The sequence below is a fragment of the Zingiber officinale genome, chromosome 10B, assembly GCF_018446385.1.
Source record: "Zingiber officinale cultivar Zhangliang chromosome 10B, Zo_v1.1, whole genome shotgun sequence".
Classification (NCBI taxonomy): Eukaryota; Viridiplantae; Streptophyta; class Magnoliopsida; order Zingiberales; family Zingiberaceae; genus Zingiber; species Zingiber officinale.
The window spans coordinates 1002605-1028679 of NC_056005.1; the positions used below are offsets into that span (position 1 = coordinate 1002605).

Below are 26075 nucleotides of genomic sequence, written 5' to 3' on the forward strand. Positions count from 1 at the left end.
CTTTGACACCTTGACGTTGACCAGCTTGACTTTTACCTGTACCTTGGCAGTTGACCCGTGCCAGGTGGGCCTCCCTATATCCACTACAAGAAATTTTACATTTGGCGGCGTTGAAACATGCCACCAAATGTAAACAAAATGTGTCGCTGAACATTTGGCTATGCCAAAATGTGTCGCCAAGACATGTCACAAATTGCTCATATACAAATGTTGATTTGCTATTTAGCGACGCGTTAAGGAACACGTTGCTAAAGGTCTAAGCATTTTGGGGCGTTTCCTATACGCGCCGCTAAACGGTATTAACCATTTGGTGACATTTACCTTGCCTCATGAAATATACTTCTCGATTCAATTTTTTGAAATTATTATAATCATTTGGTGATGCAAAAAAGTGTTACCAAAGATATTAGACATTTTGTGACGCACTTCAAGCGTCACAATTTATTTATTTATTTATTTTAATTTTTGTGATACTATGAAAGCGTCGTCAAATTATGTCATAAATATTTTTTTCTATTAAATATGAATATCAAATAAAATAATTATAGACAATCAAATTTAATATATGTGCAATTTACTAATCACAAGTCAAATATTTTTCAAAAAGTTAAATAACTAGTAAAATAATATCCAAAACATAATTAGTCAAACACTAATTAAAAAATGTTTCAAAATAAAAGATTACATAGGTGTTGTTGAATGCCAATGATATTATGAAGGAGATCATGTCGAAGAGCTTGTCGGTGGAGGCTGGAAAAAGAAATCGAGAATGACATGGTGAAGTTGTTGCAATAATGCATCAAATCTTTGTTGCTGCTCACTTATGTCTTTTGCTGCTCACCTATAGTTTGTTTTTGTTCATCGATCATTTGTTGTATAGCAGTAATTTTTTTACCATCATCATTATGCTTTGAGCTGATGTTTGTGGCCCTAGGACCACTTGCTATATATAGTTTAGGTAATGAACCTTAACCCTTGATGTAACAAGACCGTGAGCCTAAGGCTTGCGTCATGATATCAGCATCTTTAAGATGGTGCACATTATCTATAGTAGAGACATAAACTTCACCTTCTAGCTGAGTCGATCAAATTTTCACCTTTTCAACCTAAAAAGAAAATAAAATTTTAGTACGAAAATTAACTAAATATAATGTGAATGTCACCTGAGGTAAATAAAAATAATGAATACTTAAAAATTATACAAAGATATTTAAACCAAGGTTAAGATATTTGATATAGTAAATAATCAGAATGACACCTTAAAATCTGAGTCACTCAAGAAATGTTAATGAATAGCACATCCTACCAAAGTTAACACATCAACATTCAATAACACAATCAAATATAATCCATGCCAGTAAAATTGTTGAGAGATATATTCAGATAAAACTTCATGCTCGATTAGTGGATGTTCATATTGCTCACCACAGTAATCACACACTTTGTATGATTGTTGTATCCCGTATTTTATTAGGTGTATCTCTACTAAGCACAGTGACTGATACAGATGATTCAAACAAGTATTACATGGACATCTTATTTTTCCGTCTTCATTGGCGTACTCCATAGCTTGTGTTACAAATATTCAAACATCATTTTTATATTCGAGAGAGATTCAATTTTTTACACTCATCCAACTTTTATCAATCGCTATTTTGTAAAACTATAGAACAAGCAAGCATATACATTAAACTTCATTACATGCCATGAAATCAACCAATTCCATACATTACTATCTAGCTGAATATTACTAACTCAAGAATAAATTGCCAACTTCTAAAACCGATCCATTAACATTTATAAAAAACCACTAACAAAAATTATAAATAAACCATATAAGACAAAGGAAAAAAAAACATTTTAAAACTTGAATTTGAATAAATGATGAATTCAATAATTTAGCAAGAACTGAAAGATTGAATTTTATGGCAAAAGAGAAGATTTTGTGTAAAGAATTGCAAGTAAAAAAACAAAAAAGAATACCAAAACACTAACGAAAAATGATTTCAAGCAGGCTTGTAAATAGTTTCCATCCACAAATCTCTCTTGCTCTTGAATACATCTGAATCATATGCATAAAGAAACAAGTATAACAATATAAAACATCGTATAGCCAAAAATAGCCATAAAAAAAATTTGCAAGAAAATAACTTTTTAATTTATGAGACACAAAAAATAATTCTTGTCCAATCCAACTATTTCACAGTCAATACAAGTTTAATATAGCAATGCAAGCAAATGCCTAAAAAAAAGAGATATAGCCGAAAATGAAAAATTAAATACAACTAAATAAATAATAAAAAATAAAAAGAAACTGAAATGAATAGAGAGAGATGACTAACAATGGGGGGTGTCTTTAATACAGAGGTGAGCAATGGGTTGTTATTGGTGACGTGTACAGGGGTGAGCAATGCACCCAAAACGTCGAAAAGCAGCCTCAAATCGAACCTCGAATAACCCAACTTTGAAGTCGAAATAGAAGGAGAGCGACAAAGTCAATGGACCCAACATTCATTCCATGACTCCCCTTATCGATTGCAATCAAATTTTGACCCTGCCTCTTCCGATTAACAACAGCTCTCTGAGAATCTTTTACGTTGAAGCCACTTCCCAATAAAAAAAAATAGATTTGGAAGGAGATGATTTGGAGATTTTAGGCGGGGAGAGAGTGTTGATGATTTTTTAGGGATTTTGATGGCGACGGTAAGATGAGGAGAGAGGAGGGTTTTGGTGGAAGATGAAATTTTACACATTATATATACAATAATTATTTAGATATATAATAGTTATAATAAATACTATACCAATTTTGCTATGTTCAAAAGCCGTAATGGAATAAGGGAAGAGAAATTATTAGGTAAAAAAAATACTATTCGACAATGTTTGGAATGCGTTGTACAATGATATACCTATTTTGCAACGCTTCTAGCTTATATTTCTGCGACGCATAACTGAGTCGCGTTGCCAAAAGAAAGAAAGCGGGAGAGGGAAAATTTCTTGCTACATTTTAGCGATGTGAGTGTTCTTCGCATCGCCAAATGCTCACATATGGCGACGCATTAACTTTGTCCGATCGTCAAATAACCTAAAATAAAAGAGGGAAAAAGTAGCTACACAATTCGCAATTGTAGCGACGTTGAGCATATTGTGCGCCACCATGCATCACAAAAAGTCATATTTCTTGTAGTGATTGTTGCATCAAATGCCACTGCAGTATTTATGCATGCATCTCAAAGTATTTACACACTTCCCAAAGTGTTCCTAAGAAAGGACATATCATAAAGTGCTTCTGACACTTTTCATTAAATAAGTGCGCAAATCTCTGTGATTTAACATGTTGGAAGTTTCTAAAGTATAATTTGTCTGCAAGATATTCTCTGTCTTTTATAGCACAAACTTCTAAAAGAGTATGCCATGGTAGGTACATGGGCTCACATTAGGCTGACCAACCGTCACTTAGGGGGGCTGCCAACTTGGCCTTATAGGTCACCTCCGACGACCCAGTTTTCACTCGATATATCTCTTCCTTAGCCGTAAAGGAATAGCGTGTCCGATCGGCCCACTTTATCGATCGGTTAAGGATGTCAGTCGGGTTACTTGATGCTCAGCAATGAGGATGACCTGCCTGTTCCGGGATAAGACATAAAGTTCTCCTGAGCGGGATGCCCGATCGGACACTCACGTCCGACTGGCCATGTGGCCAGTTTGGGCACACCCCTACTATTATTGGTGCCTTTGACCTCCATGCTAGCCGATCTTGATCTTGAGACTTTGCGTATTCTACTTGCATCTCTTTTCTTATAATGCACTCTTTGATACAGTGATAGGGTATATCGATGTGCTTACTTCTATCATGAAAGACTAAATTTTTTACTAATGCTATTGCATACTTGTTATCAACTCGAATCTTAGTTGTCTCTTTTTGTAGTAAACTTAGCTCATTCAATAAATTTCTGAGCCAAATAGCATGACAAACACATGAGGTTGCAACCACGTACTCGGTTTCACAAGTAGAAAGTGTCAAAATAGACTGTTTCTTTGACATCCAAGAGAAAGTTGTATTTCCCATAAAGAACACAACTCCCGTAATACTCTTTCTATCATCTATATCTCCACCTTAATTACTATCACTATATCCTTCAAGTTTGAAATTGTTAGATGATGAATAAAACAATTCAAAATTTATTGTATCTATGAAATAGCGTAAAATTCTTTTAGTGATCTTAAAGTGGGTAGTAGTTAGAGCCTCCATGTAACGGCTAACAAGTCCAATAGCATAAAGGATATCAGGCCTTGTGCATATCAAGTATCGTAAGCTTCCAACTAAGCTCTTGAAAAATGTTGAATCAACTTTTTTTTCTTCATCATACTTTGATAACTTGACTCCACATTCTACTGAGATATTTATGAGCTTACTATTTTCCATCTTGAATTTCTTTTGTTAAATACATCAATCAAATAATAATTAAATAATATGGTTAAATGAAAAATTACCTTGTAGATTTTTTTGAAAATTTTTAGAAAATCGAACTGGTATGACATTAATAAGGGAAGATTATGGGTTAGTTAAGTTTAGGTTAATTAATCATTTAATTAAGACCTAAGTATAAATAGTTAACGAAAGGGGCTAATGAAGTGCCCTAACTTTATTTTGCACATTCTCTCCCTCACCGCTCTCCTCCCGATTTTCACTGTCGCCACCCTCTTCCCCAACGACGCATGCAGGGGGGTGCGGAAGCACCCCCTTGCTTTTGAATATATATATATATATTCTGCACCCCCTTGCTTTTGTATATATATATATATAATATCATGATTAAAAAATAAAGTCATAATTATAATTTTTTAAATTTATTGTACTTTTTCACAAAAGTGTCATAAAAACACCCTTTTCCCTTCCTTTCTCAATGTCGATCCTTTTCCAACAACAAGCAAAATCTTTTCAATTTTAGGTTAATCTTGTTCCTTATTTCATCTAATTTCTAATTTCATGATTTATACTTGGTAGTACATTAATTGTTATGTTGATTGCATAAATTAATAATTTTGAGAAATTGACATAGGTTATGGAGAAATTTTTAAAACGAAGTATTGAGTCTTCTAAGAATTCTATGGAAGAAAATAGTAAGAAAAAATATTCTCGCATTGAATTCAACCCGGATGATGTTGTTAGTGACAAAGGGCTACACAAACCAATTAATGAATTTGATGTTTCTATTAGAGATCAGATTCAAAGAGAATATTTGATTAGAGGACCTTGTCAACCATTTGGTCATAGTTATCCCCAAAGACAATTTGGTAAAGAGAATAGAAGTTTCCAAGTTGTTTGATTTAAAAAAAATTCATGGTTAGAGTACAACATATCAAAAGATACAGCTTTTTGTTTTTGGTGTTATCTCTTCAAAAATTCTCAAGAGGATGTCGAGTTGGAGATGAGGCATTTACTAATTAAGGGATGACTAATTGGAGAAAAGCAATGGAAGTATTTAATACGCATGTTGGTGGTGTAGCTAGTGCTCACAATGATGCAAGAACACAACTTAAGGTTTTTCAAAATCAATGACAAAGTGTGTCACATTGGCTACAAGCACAGGGGCGTGGAATGGAGGTTGCATATCACACTCGATTAACAACAACTTTAGATGTTACACACTTTCTTTTGAAACAAGGCTTGTCTTTCCGTGGACATGACAAGCCATTGAGTTCCTCAAATAAAGGTAACTTTCTTGAATTGATTGAGTGGTATACCCAAAGAAATGATGAGGTTGCCAAGACCATGAATGAAAATGCTCCTGGAAACAATCAAATGACATCTCCAACAGTTAAAAAGGATTTAACATGGGCTTGTGCTGCTGAAGTCACAAATGTCATTCTTAATGATATAAAAGACAATATATTTTCTCTTATGGTTGATGAGTGTTGAGATATTTCAATCAAAGAACAAATGGGAGTTGTTTTAAGATACGTGAACAAACATGGATGTGTTATTGAAAGATTTCTTGCTATTGTACATGTGTCTAACACTTCTGCTATTTCTTTGAAGAAGGTTATTGATGAATTGTTTGCAAAATATAAGTTATCATTATCAAGATTGAGAGGTCAAGGATACGATGGAGCTTCAAATATGTGAGGTGAGTATAATGGATTGAAGGCTCTTATATTGAAGGAAAATTCATCTGCAAGGTATGTCCATTGTTTTGCTCACCAACTTCAACTAGTTGTTGTTGCAGTTGCTAAAAGCAATCGAATTGTGAGTGATTTCTTCCAATATGTTACTATGATTGTGAATATTACTGGTGCTTCATGTAAAAGAAAAGATAAGTTTAGATAACTTGAACATGATAGACTTGTAGAATGTTTGGAGAAAGGAGATAATGTTAGTGGCAAAGGAAAAATTAGAAAATTAGTTTAAAACAACCAGGGAATACTCGTTGGGGTTCATATTACATAACTATTATCCGTTTGATGTCTACGTGGACTTCTGTTTTACAAATGCTTGAAAATGTGTATGATGATGGTACTAATGATGATAATAGTGGTATCGCCATCAGTTTGATAGATAAGTTGGAGAGTTATGAATTCGTGTTTGTGATGCATTTGATGAAATCTTTATTGGGAATCACAAATGAATTGTCACTTGCCTTACAACAAAAGGATCAAACATTGTACTGGCTGTCAGTTTGATCAAGACAATGAAAGATCGATTACAAAAATTGAAAGAGGAAGGATGAGAGAATTCTTTGGATGTCGTCAACAAATTTTGTAGTAAGCATATGATCCCAGTACCGAATATGGAAGAAAATATGAGAACTCGTGGTCACAGTAGACGTAATGGACAAATGCTTACTAATTTTCATTACTATCATGTTGAAATTTTTTGTCAGGTATTATTTTTAAATATTTTATTAAATTTTAATTTTCTAATAATATTTTTTATTCATTTTTTTATTGTTACAATATTAGGTTCTTGATATGATGGTTCAAGAGATGAATAATTGATTTTCAGAATCAAGTACGGAGGTACTTACTTGCATTGCTTGCTTAGATCCAAATGACTCTTTTTCTCAATTTGATATTGGTAAGCCACTTCACCTTGCTAAACTTTATCCAGAGGACTTTTCATTGACTGATCGTGTAATACTTGAGGACTAACTTGAGACTTACATTCAAAATGTACGAGGTGAATTTTCTATGATTGAAGATTTGGGAAATCTTGCTAAAAAGATAGTTGAAACGGGCATGAATATAATTTTTTCATTGGTATATCGTTTGATCGAGTTAGCATTAGTTTTACCAATTGCAACTGCTTCTATCGAAAGAGTTTTTTTGTGATGAAAATTATCAAGACTGATTTGCGTAATAGGATGGGGCATGAGTGGATGAATGACAATTTGGTAGTATACATCGCGAAGGATATTTTTGCTACAATTGAAAATGAACAAATTCTACAACATTTTCAATAGATGAATACTCATAGGATCCTGTTACCTCCTCTTGTTTGTATGTTTAGATCTGATGTTGGTGGTTCAAGTATCAAAAAATAATTACTTTATTGGTATGCACATATTTTTATGTCTGTATCATTATCATTATCAATTTAGTACTTTTATCTTTTAATATATTTATTTGATAGTAAGAATTTTTTTTTAATCTCTTTTTTGAGCACCCCTCTAAATATTTGTCTGGATCCACCACTGCTCTTCCCGAGTGTCGTTGCTCAACGTCGATGCTGTCGTCCACGCCAACGTTGCCGCCCATCGAGAAGGCACTGGCCTCTCTGTGTGCTATTGTTCCTTCGCCTGTGCCAAGCCAGCCATCCACCGTTGTCTCCCTCTTGCGCAAGCCACAAGTAAGACATTGGTGAATTTCATCCTTGATTCAACCAAGCAGTCGTTCTTGCTACCACAGCGAGGTCGCCACAGTTGGAAGAACCCTCACTGATTTTTCTCTTTATCCATGACTAGCTACCAAACATTATGTATCACCATCAGAGTAATAGTTGGGTAATGACATTAATCTTTGGTCATAGATTTAGCAGAGATAAGTTGTACAAGTAATGCATGGACTTAAATTACATTTGGGTACTTCACGTGCTAACCAAAATTGAACCTGTTACTTGATTAGATTTAAGTAATAAATAAATGTATGGTTTAAATTGAGGTAGTTGCAAAATTATTAGAGTTATAGGATATTATTAGTAGATGGATTAAATGCTAATTTGAGTAATGAATCATTTGATATTAATCTAGACAACTATTAAGGATGAACGAGTTAGTTCTAAATTAACTTGGGTTAATTCATAAATGAATTACATATTGTTTTATGTAAGATTAATGATGGGTAAGATCAAATCTAATCAAGGAATTGGGCTAAATTAAAGTTAATTAATGATCGTTCCATTTGGGTCTTTCCCTAATTAGTTTGGGACTGGGATTAGCTAATTGTTACATATATAATAAGTAAATTGTGCATTTTGATGCAAGACCTTGATTTGAGAGGAGTATCTCGTCGTTGGAGCTATTTGACACGATCTACATTTGAGGTGGATAGTTCCCTCTTGTTCTCTTTTAGATCCTTTGTACTTGGTGCATGATTTTATTTCATTATTATGATAGTATACATAGCTTACCTTAGATCTATGTTTGTTTGATTCTTGATATTGCTAATTGTTTTACTTGCCCTTATGTTTATTCCATTGGACATCTATGTAGTCTCCTTGTTGCTATGTTTGATTGTTTATACCCATACAATACTTTTACACAGTGATATAGCTAGTGGCGTGTACCCTAGACAGTGATATAGCCATGAGTCTACTTACATGACCATCCGTAGTAGACTATTCTCCGTAGATAGTGATGTCTTACATACCGTGGTTGACAGTTCGGTTGCAGTCAATAGTTGTTGTATACTTGTTATATGTATATGTCATGTTTAGTTGTTCAGATTTGTGGATTTCTAGGTTGGTGCTTTGCACTTACGTTCGCCTGTAAGTGGTATACCTGAGACTGCTCCTTTCGCTCCTTTATATTTCAGTATCATTCCTTATCTATGCTATACCCATGGAGTATCTTTTGCTCACTACCCCTTTGCTTCCTTTTATTTTTCAGGTTAGTAGGTAGGAAAAGTAAAGTCATGTCGCTTAGAGGTCCTGTTTGCCAGTCTCATGTTGTCTAAGATGTTTTTTATTTATCTTCGTTGTCATAACACTTTGACTTTTCCGATATTTAAAATTTGCTTTGAAATTTATTTTGAAAACCTGTTTTGTTTTTTATTTTCATAGTTAGTCTACTTGGTCAGTTTACAAAGAAAGTATATTATTTGTTAGACATGTGAGCATGCAGACATGTTCCTATTTTTATATTTTGTGTTAGTTATGTGGGTGCCCTTATGTTTTTTGTTGTGATTGTTCCTAGCCATGTGAGGTAAGGTTATTGTTATATATACCTAAGTGGTTATGTATCCAAGTTCCATATATTATCATAAGGGGAGAGATATTGTCTGTTTGTCAGGCAAAGACTCCTTCGAGACGTAACATCTTTAATATCTCTTTTGTATAACTTTCTTGTGAGATGAAGATTTCATCTTTTCTTTGGTTCACTTTAATGCCCAGATAGTATGTCATGAGCCCAATATCAGTCATCTCAAACTTTTTAGTTATCACTTCTTTAAATTCTTTAAACATACTTGGATTACTTTTCGCGAAGATCAAATCATCGACATATAGGTAAACAATCAAAATATTTTAATCATTATTCTGAATGTATAATGCATGTTCATAAGGACATTTGATGAAGCCTTTCTATTGCAAGTACATGTCTATCTGGCTATTTCATGCCCTTGGTACTTGCTTTAACTCGTAGAGAGCCTTTTTCAATTTTAGAACTCTATTTTCTTGTCTTTTGACCTTGTAACCTAATGGTTGTTGAATATAAACTTCTTCTTTGAGAATTCCATTTAAGAAAATAGATTTTATATCTATTTGATATATTCTCCACTTATTTTGGGCTGTTAAAGAAATGATTATTCTGACAATTTTTAATCGAGCAACGGGAGTGAATACCTCATCATAGTCAATTCAAGATATTTGACTATAGCCTTTTGTCATCAATCTTGTTTTGTATCTTTTAACTTCTCCTTTAGCATTTTTCTTTATTTTGTATTTCTACTTCACACCAATTGTCTTATGTCTTTAGGAAGTAAAGTTAACTCCCATGTACCATTTTTCTTGATCGCCTTGATTTCTTTATCTAACACATCTTTCCATTTTTTGCTCTTTATATCTTCTTGGAAATCCATAGGCTCACAATTAGCAAACAAATAAAATAGAGTAATATTATCTTAATTTTCAGTTACCTCATTAAGGTCACGTAAGCTGCTAAAGCATGATACTCTTTCACTTAAAGTTAATACAGATGAATTTCATTGAGTACTTGATATTGGTGTTACTAATGGAGTAGTAGGCTCCTCTCTTATTAGCTCCATCCTTTGTTGCTTTATATCTTCTTCTTCAAAGTATGAAAAAAAAATTGTAATCTTCATTTTGAGTTTCTCAATTTCATTCTCCTTCTTCATTGAATTTGACATTTTTGTTGATGATTGTCTTCCTAGTATCAAGATTGTATAGCATATACTCTTTGAGTTAGTATTATAGCACATAAAAATGAACTTCTTATTTTTATCATTCAATTTGCTTCTTGCTTCATCAGGCACATGAACGTTGACTATACTCCCAAAACCTCTTAGATGAGAAATCTCATACTTCCTTCTGCTCCATGCTTCTTGTGGTGTCTTGCCCCATATACTCCTTCTTGGTAATCGGTTAGATACATATATTGCACATGAAATCGTATTTGCCCAAAGTTCCTTTAGTAGTCTCTTGCTTTTGAGAATGCTCATTGTCATGTCAAGGATGGTTCGATTCTTTCTTTCCACTACTGATCTTTTTTATTAAGGCGATATTGGAACTGTCAGAGGTCGTCATATTTCGTTAGCTTTACAAAATTCTTGAAATTCTTTTGAGGTGAATTTTCCTCCTTGATTAGATCATATAGCTTTGATCTTGAGACTACTCTCCTTTTTTACAATAGCTTTAAATTTCTTGAATATGCCGAAAACTTCCAATTTTTGCTTTAAAAAATACTCAAGTTTTTTTAGAAAAGTTATCTATGAAAAGAATGAAATAATTACTTTTACCAAGTGAATTTAGCTTTATCAGATCGTAAATATATGTGGGTATAAGTTTAAGCAACTTTTGGGCTCTTAAACTTGACTCCTTTGGAAAATCTTTTCTAAATTGCTTCCTAAGTAGACATGCTTCACATAATTGGTCAAGATATTGATGCGAGGTAGTCCTTTCACCATTTCCTTCTTTGAAAATAATTTTAGTCCTCCAAAATTGAGATACCCAATTCGAAGATGTCATAGCCAAGTGGTGTCTTTATAACAATCTTTCAAACAATTGATAATATCATTTTGAATATTAAGTAAGAACATTCTATTTCTTGACATTGATACCTTAGTAATTAAATAACCAATTTCATCTTTCAAGATGAGTATATTATCTTTTAGATGAATATTATATCTTTTTTTCCAAGAGTTGTCTTAAGTTCAAAATATTGCTCTTCATATTTGGCACCTAGAAAATAGTTGAAATATATTCATGTTTTGCATTCTTTGAATGGATGATAATGTTACCTTTGACATTTACATCAATCTTTGAAAGATACATTACTACCAACTGATTCATCAAGCTCTACGAATATGCTTCTTTTTCCACACATATAATTGCTTACATTAGTGTTGAGATACCATATTGTATCTTCATCTCTTTTATTATTTTTAGGTAGATCCGTTACCTTAGCGGCCCCTTAGTGTCGTCCCCACGGATACGGAGGGAGGTTCATGCAGGTACACATGTCATAGGCGCATGGCAGGGTAAACCCCAGGTCGTCAGTTTCTGAGAATTGACCCCTGGCCATTACGCCAGAGATACCATGCGCCCACCGTCTGCGCTACGCATTTTTATATACTAGCAGTAGGATGTCATCTTATTTTTTCTTTTCTTCCATATAGTTTGCTCTTTCATATACTTTATTCTTAGACAATTTACATTCTTTAGTATAATGCCTAAATTTATCACAATTGTAACACTTAACTTGAGATTTATCATACGTTAAGTTTGTGTGCCCTCTTATTTGTTGAATTTTCTCCTCATTCATTGTTGTTGTTGGAGATTCATCCTTGTTCACTAGCACAACCTCGTACATATCCAACCCCTTTCTATTTGTTAGAGAAGTTTTCATCCTTCTTAGTTGGCTGAAGAGAAGTCTTAAGAAGATGTTAAGTAATCTTTGTATTAATTTTCTTCTTTTTATTTATGAGCTTGTAATGAACACAAGAGCAGCTCTATCATCATGGCTTGTAGATCCTTAGTCTCTTCAATAATGGTTATATATAATACTATCAAATATTGAATTCAATGATCGAAGAATTTTCTCAATGATAGTTTCTTTTTCTAGTTTCTCACAATTTCTCTTTAGTTGATTGGAAATGATAGAGACTCTAAAAAAATAATCAGATATCAACTCATATTCTTTTATACGAAGAGCATCAAATTGACTTCTTAATGTATGAAGGCATACCTTTTTCACCTTTTCTTCTCCTTGATACGAGACTTGGAGTTTTTCCCATGCTTGCTTGGCCGAAGTAACACTTAAAATTTTCTCAAAATCATCCTCATCTAAAGCTTGATAAATGAGGAAGAGAGTCTTCTTGTCTCTCTTTCTTAAATCTCTCATTCTATATTTTTCAATTGGAGATAATATCAAGTAATCACGTGGCTTGTTGTAGCCTTCCTCCATAACCTCCCAAACATTATGAGCTCCAAGAAATACCTTCATCTTAATATTCCAATTATCATAATTACTCGTCTTGAGCACCTGAACTTGGAGTTATTGTCGTATGGACTTTATTTTTTGAAGATATGTGATCCCTCGAGGTGATACGATGATAAATTAATGGGGTGCTGCCACATTAGGTCATGGGATCGAAACTCGATACATGCAAGCATGCTTTCCCTAATACCTTGGTCACTGCACTGATGATTAGTAGTCATCCATGATTTACCTCATCCATGTTAGCCTAAGGACGGGTTGACGAGGGCGAGCGAATCACCTTTTGTTACATCTGATATCATTTTATTGGAAGAAAAAAATTATGGAAGAATAAATGCACTATAAGTGGAAGAGGACAATAAGAAAAAATGTAAACCCAATTTGCTTTCATTCATTAAAGAAGTTAACATATTTATAGGTTTGTTGGATAACCACATATGTAGATTTATTTAGGTGGTCCAAGGGAATTAGCTAGAGAGAAGGGAGAGGGCATTCTGGTCAACCCACTATTAGGGCTTTAGGAGGAGAGAGGCTTCGTTTGAAGGGGATTGCTTCTTCGTGGTGTCGCCGCCACTACCTCCAAACGCACCCCGCTACCTTATGCATGTCACGTGGCCCCCGTTGCCAACCCCACCTCCCTCTTCCGGACAAGTTTCTCACATAAGCTACCATCGTACACCGTCGAATGCCATCCTCACCTCGTGACCACTCGCGTTCACGAGAGCTAATACCGCTGAACCTTTATAGTTGTTGTTGGCACCCTTATTGACAGATCCGAGTTGGCTTAGACGCATGCTGCCAGAGCCCCGACCCCTTATCTTCTCCATCATGCACGTCTCCACTGGCCCTTTCTTCCTACTCGCCACCACTGGCGGCTGCCTCCTTCTCCCTCTCCACACCGATGCCACCAATCTTCTGAGTCATTGCAGCCGTGCACCTTGTTATTGTGTTCTAATCTTCGAGCCAATATGGGTTCCGGCCTTCAAGCCAATATGGTGTTCTCGTTTTTGAGCCGATATTGTGTTTCGACTTTTGAGCCAAGGCTATGTTCCGATCTTCACGTCGTCTAACCTGTGTGCCATTGTCATATCCCGGCTTGTGTACTGCTGTTATATTTCAACATCTGTGTCACCTTCTGGATTCATGCCGCGTTCAGCTCCATGCCATCAGATCTAGCTCCTCATCCGACTTATATTCATCTATTCTTCCATATCACGACGGCTCGATCAGCGTCACGACCAGCTCAACGGTCTCCTAGAGGGTGCCCCAGGGTAGGGTATGTTTTTCATGCTTATTTTCCGCGCATTTCATGATTCTACTATTTATTCGGCTCCTCATATATTTTTAGGAGCTGTCTCGAGCATCGAGATACCAAGGGCTGGGGCAACCCAATCACTGTATGCAGATAATATTGACTAGAGACCTTCTGATGATTTGATCAACCAAGATGACAGCTCATCATACTCTCCCCCCTCCGGGTCATGATAACTCGATCGATATTCTAGCCACATCATACGAACAATTCCACCTTCTTAGCTTCCAGATAGGATCAACCACTATCTCGACATTTATCTCTCATTCATTGAATTTAGATCATTTTTCTTTTACCATGAACTCTCATTCTTTTCAATAACTATCACCTCATCTATCCGTTATTTGTCACCCCATAGTATACTATTTCTATTCACTAACTCCATGATATTCTATTTCTATCTACTAACTGTATGATATCCTATCTGTTCCTGTCGGGAAGCTGAGAAAACGAACCTGCCGGTGTGACGTGTCTGGAAGGTTGACCGCATCCCCATGACCCGGTTGATGATCTGTCCGCTGCGTTGACCAAGTCGTCTGAAGTCCACCGGGCAACTGTACCTACAGCCAGTGACCGGGTTGCCCCAGTCTCTGGTACCTCGGTGCTCGAGGCGGATCCCACAAATGCATAAGCAGCCGCATAATAACATGATAATAAAATAAGCATGAAACTAGTGCAATGACATACCCTGGCCCAGGGGGGCGCCCTCAGATGGATGAGTGAGTTGGTTGGGGTGCTAATCAAGTCATCGCGGTCCTGACAAGTAGATGGGTGTGAACCCGCTGAGAAGTCGAATCTAATGGTGGCAGCACGAAATACGATGCAGCCTGGATCCGGAATGCGGTATGTAGGCTGAGCCATAACGTCTCGCAGGCCGATACACGGCACACAGGCCGTATAACACAAATAGCTCATAATCATAATAAAGATGCACGGAGTAAAACCCAACGGTTCGATGGCCGGAACCACCTCGGCTCGCTGGCCGAACATAATCTCGTGGACGCCTGCTTGAGGCATAGGCGGCAACCTCCCCTGTCATCAGGGGCGGAGGGAGGCATCGAGGTTGGAGGATAAGGGAGGAGGGGGTCCCCTCGTCGCCGACGGATCTATCCAGCGGCAGTAGCGAAGGATTAGGAAGCTTTGCTTCCACCCCGGATGTAGCCGCAGGCAGCAAAAGCACCCCTTGGGCGCGAGGCGGCGAAGAAGATCAGTGAAGAGAGGTGCAGCGGCGACCTCGGCAGTGTGCGATCATGGCCTTCAGCGAGGAAGGAGAAGGGGGGAGCTGGTGAGGACGCCGACGGCGGAAGAGAAAAGCACAGACTGCCTCCATCTTGGCGACAACGTTGCTTCAACAGGAGAGATCACGACGTCCACGAGAACCCCCCTCACGGAGGTTGCTGGTGGCCGCTCCCCAAAAGCACGCATTCCCCCTCCGTTTCTCCCTGGCGGCGGGCCTCTTCTGGCCTTCGTGTCCACAGTGCTTATAAGCACTAAAATCCCTAAAGCCCTCTCCTTCCCAATGACACAAATGCCCCTCTCTTCTTCTTAATTCCTTTCATGTCCCAAACTACATCTGGATCACAAGCCTCCCCTTCAAGTCTAGTCGAAGGAGGCGTGAGTCCGACTGACTGGACAGTCTATTGCAAAGAATTGAACCGCTCTTGATGTCAAAGCCAAATCGCTGAACTAATAATATAATGTCGCTCGAGCGGTCGCTATAATAGTGGTGTCGTAGGAGATGATAATGGTACCGAGCGGACCAAGTCTGTAATCGGACCAATGCCGAGTGTGCAGCCGCGAAGATACCGACCGGACGATCGAAGTGCTGTCGATCGGATGGATAGATGCTAGACGGACGCTGTCATGCGAGCGATCGAAATGATGCAGATCGGATGAATAGATGCCGGGCGGACGATGCCACGCGTGCAACCGGAATGATGGCGATCGATCGAATAAATGTCGGGCAGACGATGCCACACGTGCGACCGGAATGATGGCGATCGATCGAATAAATGTCGGGCAGACGATGCCACGCGTGCGACCGGAATGATGGCGATCGATCGAATAAATGCCGGGCGGACGATGCCACGCGTGCGACCGGAATGATGGCGATCGATCAAATAAATGCCAGGCGGACGATGTCACGCGATACCGATCGGACGGCTATGAAAGTGCTGACTGCGCAGCCCCAAAAATAGTCAATGGGCGATCGTAAGGTGCTGGCCCAGCAATCGAGTAAAACTAAGTGGCTAATGCCGTACGGGCGTATCATGCGCAAACAGAGCTGGAGTGTCGTGAGCCGAATAGACGCAAAGCCCGGAGATCCTGGTCCACAACCAGTGGTGGTACTCCTGTCCGTGACCATCGGTAATAACTCAACCCCGAACGGGGGAGATAAAAAATACGATATGCTGATAAGTTGACTCAAGGCCAGTGATAATCGCTCGACCCCGAACGGGGGAGATAGAATATCTGATACCTAGTCCATGCATCGGTCTTCAAGCCGAGGTTTTTATAGTCGCTGGTTCGACTCTACGGTTTAACGTCTGGGCTAAACGGTCTTCAAGCCGGGGTTTTTATAGTCGCCGGTTTGATTTTACGGTTTAACGTCTGGGCTAGACGGTCTTCAAGCCGGGGTTTTTATAGTCGCCGGTTCGACTTTACGGTTTAACGTCTGGGCTAGACGGTCTGGGCTAGACGGTCTTCAAGCCGGGGTTTTTATAGTCGCCGGTTCGACTCTACGGTTTAACGTCTGGCTAGACGGTCTTCAAGCCAGGGTTTTTATAGTCGCCGGTTCGACTCTACGGTTTAACGTCTGGCTAGACGGTCTTCAAGCCAGGGTTTTTATAGTCGCCGGTTCGACTCTACGGTTTAACGTCTGGGCTAGACGGTCTTCAAGCCGGGGTTTTTATAGTCGCCGGTTCGACTCTACGGTTTAACGTCTGGGCTAGACGGTCTTCAAGCCTAATTCAAACCCGGCCGATCGGCTCGGGGACTTCAGCGTCGAGTTAACCGCTCGGCTATAATCCTCTCGGCCGAACGGCTCGGGGGTCTTCGTTATCGAGCCCCTGGCTCGTATATAATCCTCCCGGCCGAACGACTCGGGGGTCTTCACCATCGAGCCCGTGGCAGCCACGGGCTCGTATATAATCCTCCCGGTCGAACGGCTCGGGGGTCTTCACCATCGAGCCCCTGGCTCGTATATAATCCTCCCGGCCGAACGGCTCAGGGGTCTTCACCATCGAGCCCGTGGCAGCCACGGGCTCGTATATAATCCTCCCGGCCGAACGGCTCGGGGGTCTTCACCATCGAGCCCCTGGCTCGTATATAATCCTCCCGGCCTAATGGCTCGGGGGTCTTCACCATCGAGCCGTGGCAGCGCGGGCTCAGATATAATCCTCCCGGCCGAACGGCTCGGGGGTCTTCACCATCGAGCCCCTGGCTCGTATATAATCCTCCCGGCCGATCGGCTCGGGGGTCTTCACCATCGAGCCCGTGGCAGCCACGGGCTCGTATATAATCCTCCCGGCCGAACGGCTCGGGGGTCTTCACCATCGAGCCCCTGGCTCGTATATAATCCTCCCGGCCGAACGGCTCGGGGGTCTTCACCATCGAGCCCGTGGTAGCCACGGGCTCGTATATAATCCTCCCGGTCGAACGGCTCGGGGGTCTTCACCATCGAGCCCCTGGCTCGTATATAATCCTCCCGGTCGAACGGCTCGGGGGTCTTCACCATCGAGCCCGTGGCAGCCACGGGCTCGTATATAATCCTCCCGGCCGAACGGCTCGGGGGTCTTCACCATCGAGCCCCTGGCTCGTATATAATCCTCCCGGCCCAACGGCTCGGGGGTCTTCACCATCGAGCCCCTGGCTCGTATATAATCCTCCCGGTCGAACGGCTCGGGGTTCTTCACCATCGAGCGTGTGGCTCGTATATAATCCGCCCGGCCGATCGGCTCGGGGGTCTTCACCATCGAGCCCGTGGCAGCCACAGGCTCGTATATAATCCTCCCGGCCGAACGGCTCGGGGGTCTTCACCATCGAGCCCCTGGCTCGTATATAATCCTCCCGGCCGAACGGCTCGGGGGTCTTCACCATCGAGCCCCTGGCTCGTATATAATCCTCCCGGTCGAACGGCTCGGGGGTCTTCACCATCGAGCGTGTGGCTCGTATATAATCCGCCCGGCCGATCGGCTCGGGGGTCTTCTACATCGAGCCTGTGGCTCGTATATAATCCGCCCGGCCGATCGGCTCGGGGGTCTTCTACATCGAGCGTGTGGCTCGTATATAATCCATCCGGCCGATCGGCTAAGGGGTCTTCTACATCGAGCCTGTGGCTCGTATATAATCCGTCCGGCCGATCGACTCGGGGGTCTTCTACATCGAGCGTGTGGCTCGTATATAATCCGCCCGGCCGATCGGCTCGGTGGTCTTCTACATCGAGCCTGTGGCTCATATATACTCCGCCCGGCCGATCGGCTCGGGGGTCTTCTACATCGAGCCTGTGGCTCGTATATAATCCGCCCGGCCGATCGGCTCGAGGGTCTTCTACATCGAGCCTGTGGCTCGTATATAATCCGTCCGGCCGATCGGCTCGGGGGTCTTCGCCCGAGGAACTAATGCAAATCATATAACTGACAGAATAAATAACGGGAAAACTGACCGGGGTCATGAGAATGGCAGAACTCTCTGGCATCGTCCATCTTCATGTTCCAGATCAGGCGCGTTCCCACAAACGGCGCCAATTTGTTCCTGTCGGGAAGCTGAGAAAACGAACCTGCCGGTGTGACGTGTCTGGAAGGTTGACCGCATCCCCATGACCCGGTTGATGATCTGTCCGCTGCGTTGACCAAGTCGTCTGAAGTCCTCCGGGCAACTGTACCTGCAGCCAGTGACCGGGTTGCCCCGGTCTCTGGTACCTCGGTGCTCGAGGCGGATCCCACAAATGCATAAGCAGCCGCATAATAACATGATAATAAAATAAGCATGAAACTAGTGCAATGACATACCCTGGCCCAGGGGGCGCCCTCGGATGGATGAGTGAGCTGGTCGGGGTGCTAATCAAGTCGTCGCGGTCCTGACAAGTAGATGGGTGTGAACCCGCTGAGAAGTCGAATCTAATGGTGGCGGCACGAAATACGATGCAGCCTGGATCTGGAATGCGGTATGTAGGCTGAGCCATAACGTCTCGCAGGCCGATACACGGCATGCAGGCCGTATAACACAAATAACTCATAATCATAATAAAGATGCATGGAGTAAAACCCAACGGTTCGATGGCTGGAACCACCTCAGCTCGCTGGCCGAACATAATCTCGTGGACGCCTGCTTGAGGCATAGGCGGCAACCTCCCCTGTCATCAGGGGCGGAGGGAGGCATCGAGGTCGGAGGATAAGGGAGGAGGGGGTCCCCTCGTCGCCGGCGGATCTATCCGGCGGCAGTAGCGAAGGATCAGGAAGCTTTGCTTCCACCCCGGATGTAGCCGCAGGCAGCAAAAGCACCCCTTGGGCGCGAGGCGGCGAAGAAGATCAGTGAAGAGAGGTGCAGCGGCGACCTCGGCAGTGTGCGATCATGGCCTTCAGCGAGGAAGGAGAAGGGGGGAGGTGGTGAGGACGCCGACGGCGGAAGAGAAAAGCACAGACTGCCTCCATCTTGGCGACAACGTTGCTTCAACAGGAGAGATCACGACGCCGACGAGAACCCCCCTCACGGAGGTTGCTGGTGGCCGCCCCCCAAAAGCACGCATTCCCCCTCCGTTTCTCCCTGGCGACGGGCCTCTTCTGGCCTTCGTGTCCACAGTGCTTATAAGCACTAAAATCCCTAAAGCCCTCTCCTTCCCAATGACACAAATGCCCCTCTCTTCTTCTTAATTCCTTTCATGTTCCAAACTACATCTGGATCACTATCTTTATCCAAAATTAAATTTAATTTTCAACATAAACACCCCCAATATAATTATTTGTCCATGTTTACCAGATTGATTAACAGTTTAAATTGCACATGATTCAACAGAAATCTCAAGTTTAGATTATTATCAGTACATAAAGCTGACTTTGATATTCATGGGCTATTATTCTCTTTCACTGATTTTGATCTCACCAAGTGACCGGCCTAGCATTCGCAGCCCAGAAGAACAAGCCAGATGAACTGATAAACCTTTTAATTAACTTCTTTTTCAAAACAACTAAAAGCTAAGAGGTTCTTGTTTCCAGCTGAGATCATATGAAGCATGGATCAAAGCATAGATGAGAAAAAGGAGGATTCTTATTTCCCTTCATAGCTTCATAGCTTCAGGTGCAGACAAAACATGAAGGAGATAGGACGACCATGAAATGACCACACTAACAGTTAGCATGGCTGTGTAGTAGGTTTTTTCTGCAACTTCAATTTACCCCTTCCCACCTTACTAAACGCAGAAACCCAATCAGCGTGGAGTTTGGAACTGCATGCCATGCCATCGCCCAGCAGCAGTCGCATCTTCCATGCATGTACGCAGCAACAGTGTATGCATATGCATTAATGTTCTTCTATTCGATCGTTGATGAACACGATAAATCTTCTGGTTAACGTATGAGGTATTATCATAGTGAGATCGGGATGAATTGACGAGGATACTAAGAGTGAGCATATTTATTTTTTACCACCGTGGATGAACACGACAACAAATTCACACGAGGATGAGGCCGTGAGTGATAAAAAAACACACATTGAGTCAGACCACGAACATGGCAGAGAGAAAGAGCAGCGGAATATCTCTCTCTCGTTTTTCATACTTTATCAGAGGAAGAAAACACCAAAACATTGTTGCAAAAGAGATATAGATTAATTAAGTTTTGAGAGATCAAAAAGACAAAAGATATTCTATAGAAGAAGAGATTGAACTAGGTAATTAAAAAAAAAAAAATCTGAAATGGGCAAAAACTTAAAACGGTAAAAGGTAAAAGTCTGTTCTTCTTTTCCACCCGGCATCAAACTAGGCCTATAAAGGACAAGGACAAGGTGCCGGAATTAATAGATGTACAGTGCGTTTGAATGCCTACGCCCGAGCTACATTATATGCAGCCATAGCTCAATCTTCTTTCAATCAAGCATTATGTTCTTGGTCACTGGGCCACATTAACATGAGACTCATCGAACCAAATAAATATATCATTAACCTGATGGGGCCAGGCGCACCTGAGAACCCCGGCGACCGGCCATAGGAGCAGGTGCGCCGGCCCCACGCGGGGCCCTCGCTCATTTAGTGCCACTAGCCGAGTCGTCGGCTCCCTCGTCCGTGAATTCGTCGTTTTCTTTCCTCTGCATGCCTCTTCTTCCACTGACACCCTCTCCACGTGCAAACCCAACACGAGTCGAACTACCCGTCTTTCCCTTCCCAATTCCTTCCTTCGCAGAAACAATTCCTTTTTTGAAAAAATAAAAGATAATTTAATTTAAATAAGTTTGAGGCGATCGATGGATGGGCAGAAGGGACAGAGGGAGGAAGAAGAAGAAGGACCTACGCGGCGGCCACTGTTTGGAAGAGAAAGCTTAAGAAAATAAGAAGAGCAGCTCTATGCTACGCTCGTTGCGTGTTGCTGCAAGCCATTGGCTCTCTGACTTGCATTGGCAGGTGAAGGACGATACAGCCATGCACGTCCCCGAAACCCACCCACTCATTTATTGTCTGTCCATGGGGACGGGGTCAAGCTTCTCTTCTTCCATGCCGGCCTCGTCTATTTTTATATGATTTCTCCTCTGTTCTGTTTCCTTCAGCCACGCTGCTGCCTACTTCTTAATTGTTTGGTTCACTGACTCCTTCACCTCTTGAGGACATGACGTTTTGCTGGCGAATCGACTGGCCTCTGCCAAAAGATCATCTTTTTTAAACTGAAACTGAAGTAGAATGTGATTCATTAAGCAAGTGTCGATCAATAAATAAATTAAAAAATGGAGTTTTAGGATCCTGTACTATAAACATGGTCTGCCATCGATGCCGTGATCGCCTCCTGGCTTCCAATTAGACTGCAATGGTAGCCGGTAGGTAAGTTTTCTTTTTCTTCCTCGGTAAAAAATTGTAAGCAATGGTTGGAACACAATTATTTGCGTCGACACCGCTCGTCGTGTCCTATCAAACGACTTGAGGAAAGAGCTCCAAAGAGGACAGACAGCATTAGTGGATCGATTGGAGTTTTACACACAAAAGAAAGCATAAACTAGGGGCATTCCATGACCTATTCAACTTATTCAAGTTCAAAGAACACCAACGACTGTGTTTGTGTGTATAAGCACGGACTTCTATTCAAATTGAGAGGAGAAATGGCATTGGATTCAAAGAGGACAGAATGATTTGAATCTTCCTTTTTGAGGTCTATTCTTCGTAGGAACGTAGCCCTCTGCCATCTAATTCGGTCCCACAATGAGATAGTTTGAGAAAGGGGGGAAAAACATATTTTTAATTCAACAAAAAAACCTTAATTTCCATGATCCACGCCCACGCTGCATCTTTCTCAGGCAGTAAGCGTGTCCTATTACACACAACACAACCCTTCGCCTTCTCACTGCAGGACTTCTCCCCCTCCACCATCTCTGCTCCTCGGTCTGCTTCGCCGCCCCCGCCTCTGCGCTGTCTGTAAGAGAGGCAATGGACACACTACAGCACCGGCACCGCCGCCTCTCCACCGTCTTAGCCTTCCTCGTCCTGGCTGCCGCCCTCGGTGAGAGTAATGAGATCCCATTTTTGCTCTGTCTCTGGCTTTTTTGAGTTACCTTACCTATACTTTTTTGGGCTCTCTTGCTGCCTACTTTAACGAGTTATTCAGCTTAAAAATCCAAACTTGCGTTCTAGTTCGTACTAAAAATCTCTCCTTTTCTTGCTTTTGAGTGCCTTCTGCCACTTGTTTTTCTGATCTTTCCTACTTGTGGTCCATGGTTTCTACTAAAGAATCCAGTTCTCTGCCCGAAGGGAGAAATGATTACTACGACCATTACCATGTCGCTCAAAAGGGGAAAAAGGAGGACTTTTTCTCGCCGTCGACTGTTCTTGCTCATGCACTCGCTGTTGATGTTCCCGGTCTTGATGTGCAGGTGTCGCTTTAGCTGGAATCCTTGAGGAAGAGGGAGAGCCGGTGCGGGTTTGGAACAGGGAGCTAATCTCGGAGGCTCGTCGGAGATTACTCATCGGGCCCGGCTCATGGCCGCCGAACTGCAGGGCTCGCTGCGGCCGCTGCCGCCCCTGCGTGACGGTGCACGTCGCCATCCAGCCCGGCCGGGCCATGCCGCTCGAGTACTACCCTGAGGCATGGCGATGCAAATGCGGCAACAAGCTCTTCACGCCATAAGAAGAAATCAACAGTCCTTCAGAGTTCGTCAAAAAAAAAAAAAAGGAGACCATTTTTAGTGTAGCGAGGAGAAGAAGAAGCCGCTATGAGAACAGCTTCTTTGTAAACATTATTTGTACAAAAGATTTCTATGTAATGGTAAATTAGCTACTCTAATTTGTCGAGTCATCTCGTCTCCAGAACCAAAGGATTAAAATTCTTCTGCTCACAAGTTGATTTCAACCTGACGTCGGACATAATAACATTATTCTATGGCTGAAATTAAAAAGGAATTCTAGAGAAAAGCAATCGACAAACGATAGGAAATCAGTGTCTAAATTTTTCCTAAAAATGAAATTTCATTCAATAATAATAATAAAAGATAATCTTAAAGCAACTAAATAGAAACTTAAATAAATAGATAAATTTTAAACGGTTGATGAGGTGATGATAGATTTATTATAATGAGATAAAAATTAAAATTTGATAGATATATATCTTCGGAAAATAAAAAATTTCATCTCCTCATCACTTGACAGTCAGCTATAAATGGACTCCATAATTTACTTTCCTTCATGTAGCTTGAGGATAAACTGTGAGGAGTGGTTAAAAAAGAAAAAGGTTGCTTGCGAGGTAGAGGGTAGGGGAAGGAGCATGAATGAGAAAGTGGGATATGATACTAATTGCTATAAATAACTCTACACTTCATCCTCTTCTATTTTGTTTAATCCATTGATTTATTGAAGTATTATTGGAGTCTTACAATATGTAATTATCACAAGTTGATATTACATTTGCATTAAATTGTCTTTGTCAATTTATACATGTTCCAACTGAGTAAAATTGAGATAATATAAAAAGAATATTTCACTATCTCATAGGTATTATTTTATCGTCTTTTTTTTATATCGTCAATCACGTTGAGATTTACATACTTATAGCTTGCGATGCAAATTCAGTAGACTCTCTTGAAGACAAATAATCTAGAAGTGGATATACAATATTTCTATAACGAAATCATATCTCATGGAATTCAAAAAAGTAACATACGGTATCTCATTCAAGCGCTAAGGTTGAATATAAAACTATAGTCAATTAAACATATGAAATTATTTGACTTAAATTGCTTATTTCTAAACTTCATCTTACATCAAATAATACACCAAAAATTTGATGCAATATTATTGGAGCAACATATCTTATAGCTAATCCAATCTTTCGTACTCATAAAGATCTCCTATTATAGGGGGAGGGTAAAAGAGAATCGTTATATTTTAATATAACCAGTATAACCAAATTAAATCAAATTAGTATTAGGATTCAATAATTGTTCGAATAATTCTATTTTTTTATGAATCAATCAATTGACCAAATACTTCATATACATTATATATTATACTGTCCTTGGAGACAAATATACAAAAAGTTAATCGCTTATCCCTTTATTCTTTTCTCTGAACACTGCTTTGTATTTCCCTTTATATGGCATCATTTTTCCCTATTGCCCTTTATCCCACAAGCAACATTTTTTTTAGTGTAATCATTTTTTTACTATAGTTAAATAGATAAACTTTCAACTCATAAAAAAAATTTCAAAAACATCTTAAATATTTTTTAAAAAAAAATTACTAAAAATAATAAAAAAAATATTCGAAACTCCGAAAATATTGGTGCAGGTTACACTGATAATCAAGTTTTGATATATGACAAATAGGTTAAAGTTAGATATGTTATTTGTCTAAACTCTTTACTAAGTGTGCAGGACATGATGAGAATAAAAGATCAGAACACCAGGCGGAAGTTCAGCTAGATTGATATCTAGCACGAAGTTTAGATTATTTGAGATTTGGCAGGAAGTTCAACTAGGTTGATAGTCGGCACGAAGTTCAAATCAGTTGAGATCTGACAGGAGGAAGTCCAGATTGGTTGAAATCTGACAGGAAGTCCTGGTGGATCAAGGGACCTGAAGTCTACAGTTGGTGAGTGGAGGTAAGTAGCTGGAGGAGAGATTCAGTGAGGGTGCGTTCTTGGTTGAGGGAACTGTAAGCGTCGGTCCAACTTAGGTCAATTTAGAAAATCTAAGCTGAGACTTTGACTAGATCTTGGTCTTGGGGAGACAAAATCTAATTACTACTATTATCCTCTTCTGTTCTGCCTAACCATGCAAATATGACTCAATCAATTTTATATACCAAAAAATAAAATTCATTATCTAAAACTAAATTCAACTAAACCTATTAATTTAAACCTAAACCTAAAATGTAAAATAAAATAAAACAAATCAAACTCAAATCGAAAAACTAAATTTAAATAAATAAACTACAAAATTAATTTAAATTCAAGTTACAATCAAGTTTATTATAACTATAAAATAAATCGACACAAACGTAAAACCTAAACCTAAATTCAACAATTCAGGGGGAAGTTCTAAATTAGTTGGCACATCCAAAAATAATACTTTACCCTGCTGGGTAATTAAGACTAGCTTAAATAGGGATAAAAATTTAACATGATAAACAACATGTTGGATATAAGTGATGTGAATGGAGAATAAGTAGAAGTGGTAAGAGA

The 26075-nt window shown here is 40.2% G+C and overlaps 1 protein-coding gene and 1 long non-coding RNA gene across 3 annotated transcripts; one reads left to right on the top strand and one right to left on the bottom strand.

Moving 5' to 3' along the window:
• Positions 1-593: 593 nt before the first annotated feature.
• Positions 594-20172, bottom strand: LOC122028764. 2 transcript variants are annotated; one of them, XR_006124951.1, is made up of 3 exons: positions 18869-20172; positions 1984-2062; positions 594-1106 (listed from the first exon to the last, which is right to left on the bottom strand). It is a non-coding gene; the product is annotated as an uncharacterized LOC122028764 (long non-coding RNA). The 2 variants fall into 2 exon arrangements; XR_006124950.1 differs by lacking the exon at positions 1984-2062.
• A 2453-nt stretch (positions 20173-22625) lies between these two features.
• Positions 22626-23712, top strand: LOC122029804 (polygalacturonase-like). Its single transcript, XM_042588935.1, has 2 exons — positions 22626-22901; positions 23272-23712. Exons 1-2 carry the CDS (start codon positions 22829-22831, stop codon positions 23523-23525), a joined length of 327 nt encoding a protein of 108 aa, XP_042444869.1. The 5' UTR covers positions 22626-22828; the 3' UTR covers positions 23526-23712.
• Positions 23713-26075: the final 2363 nt, after the last annotated feature.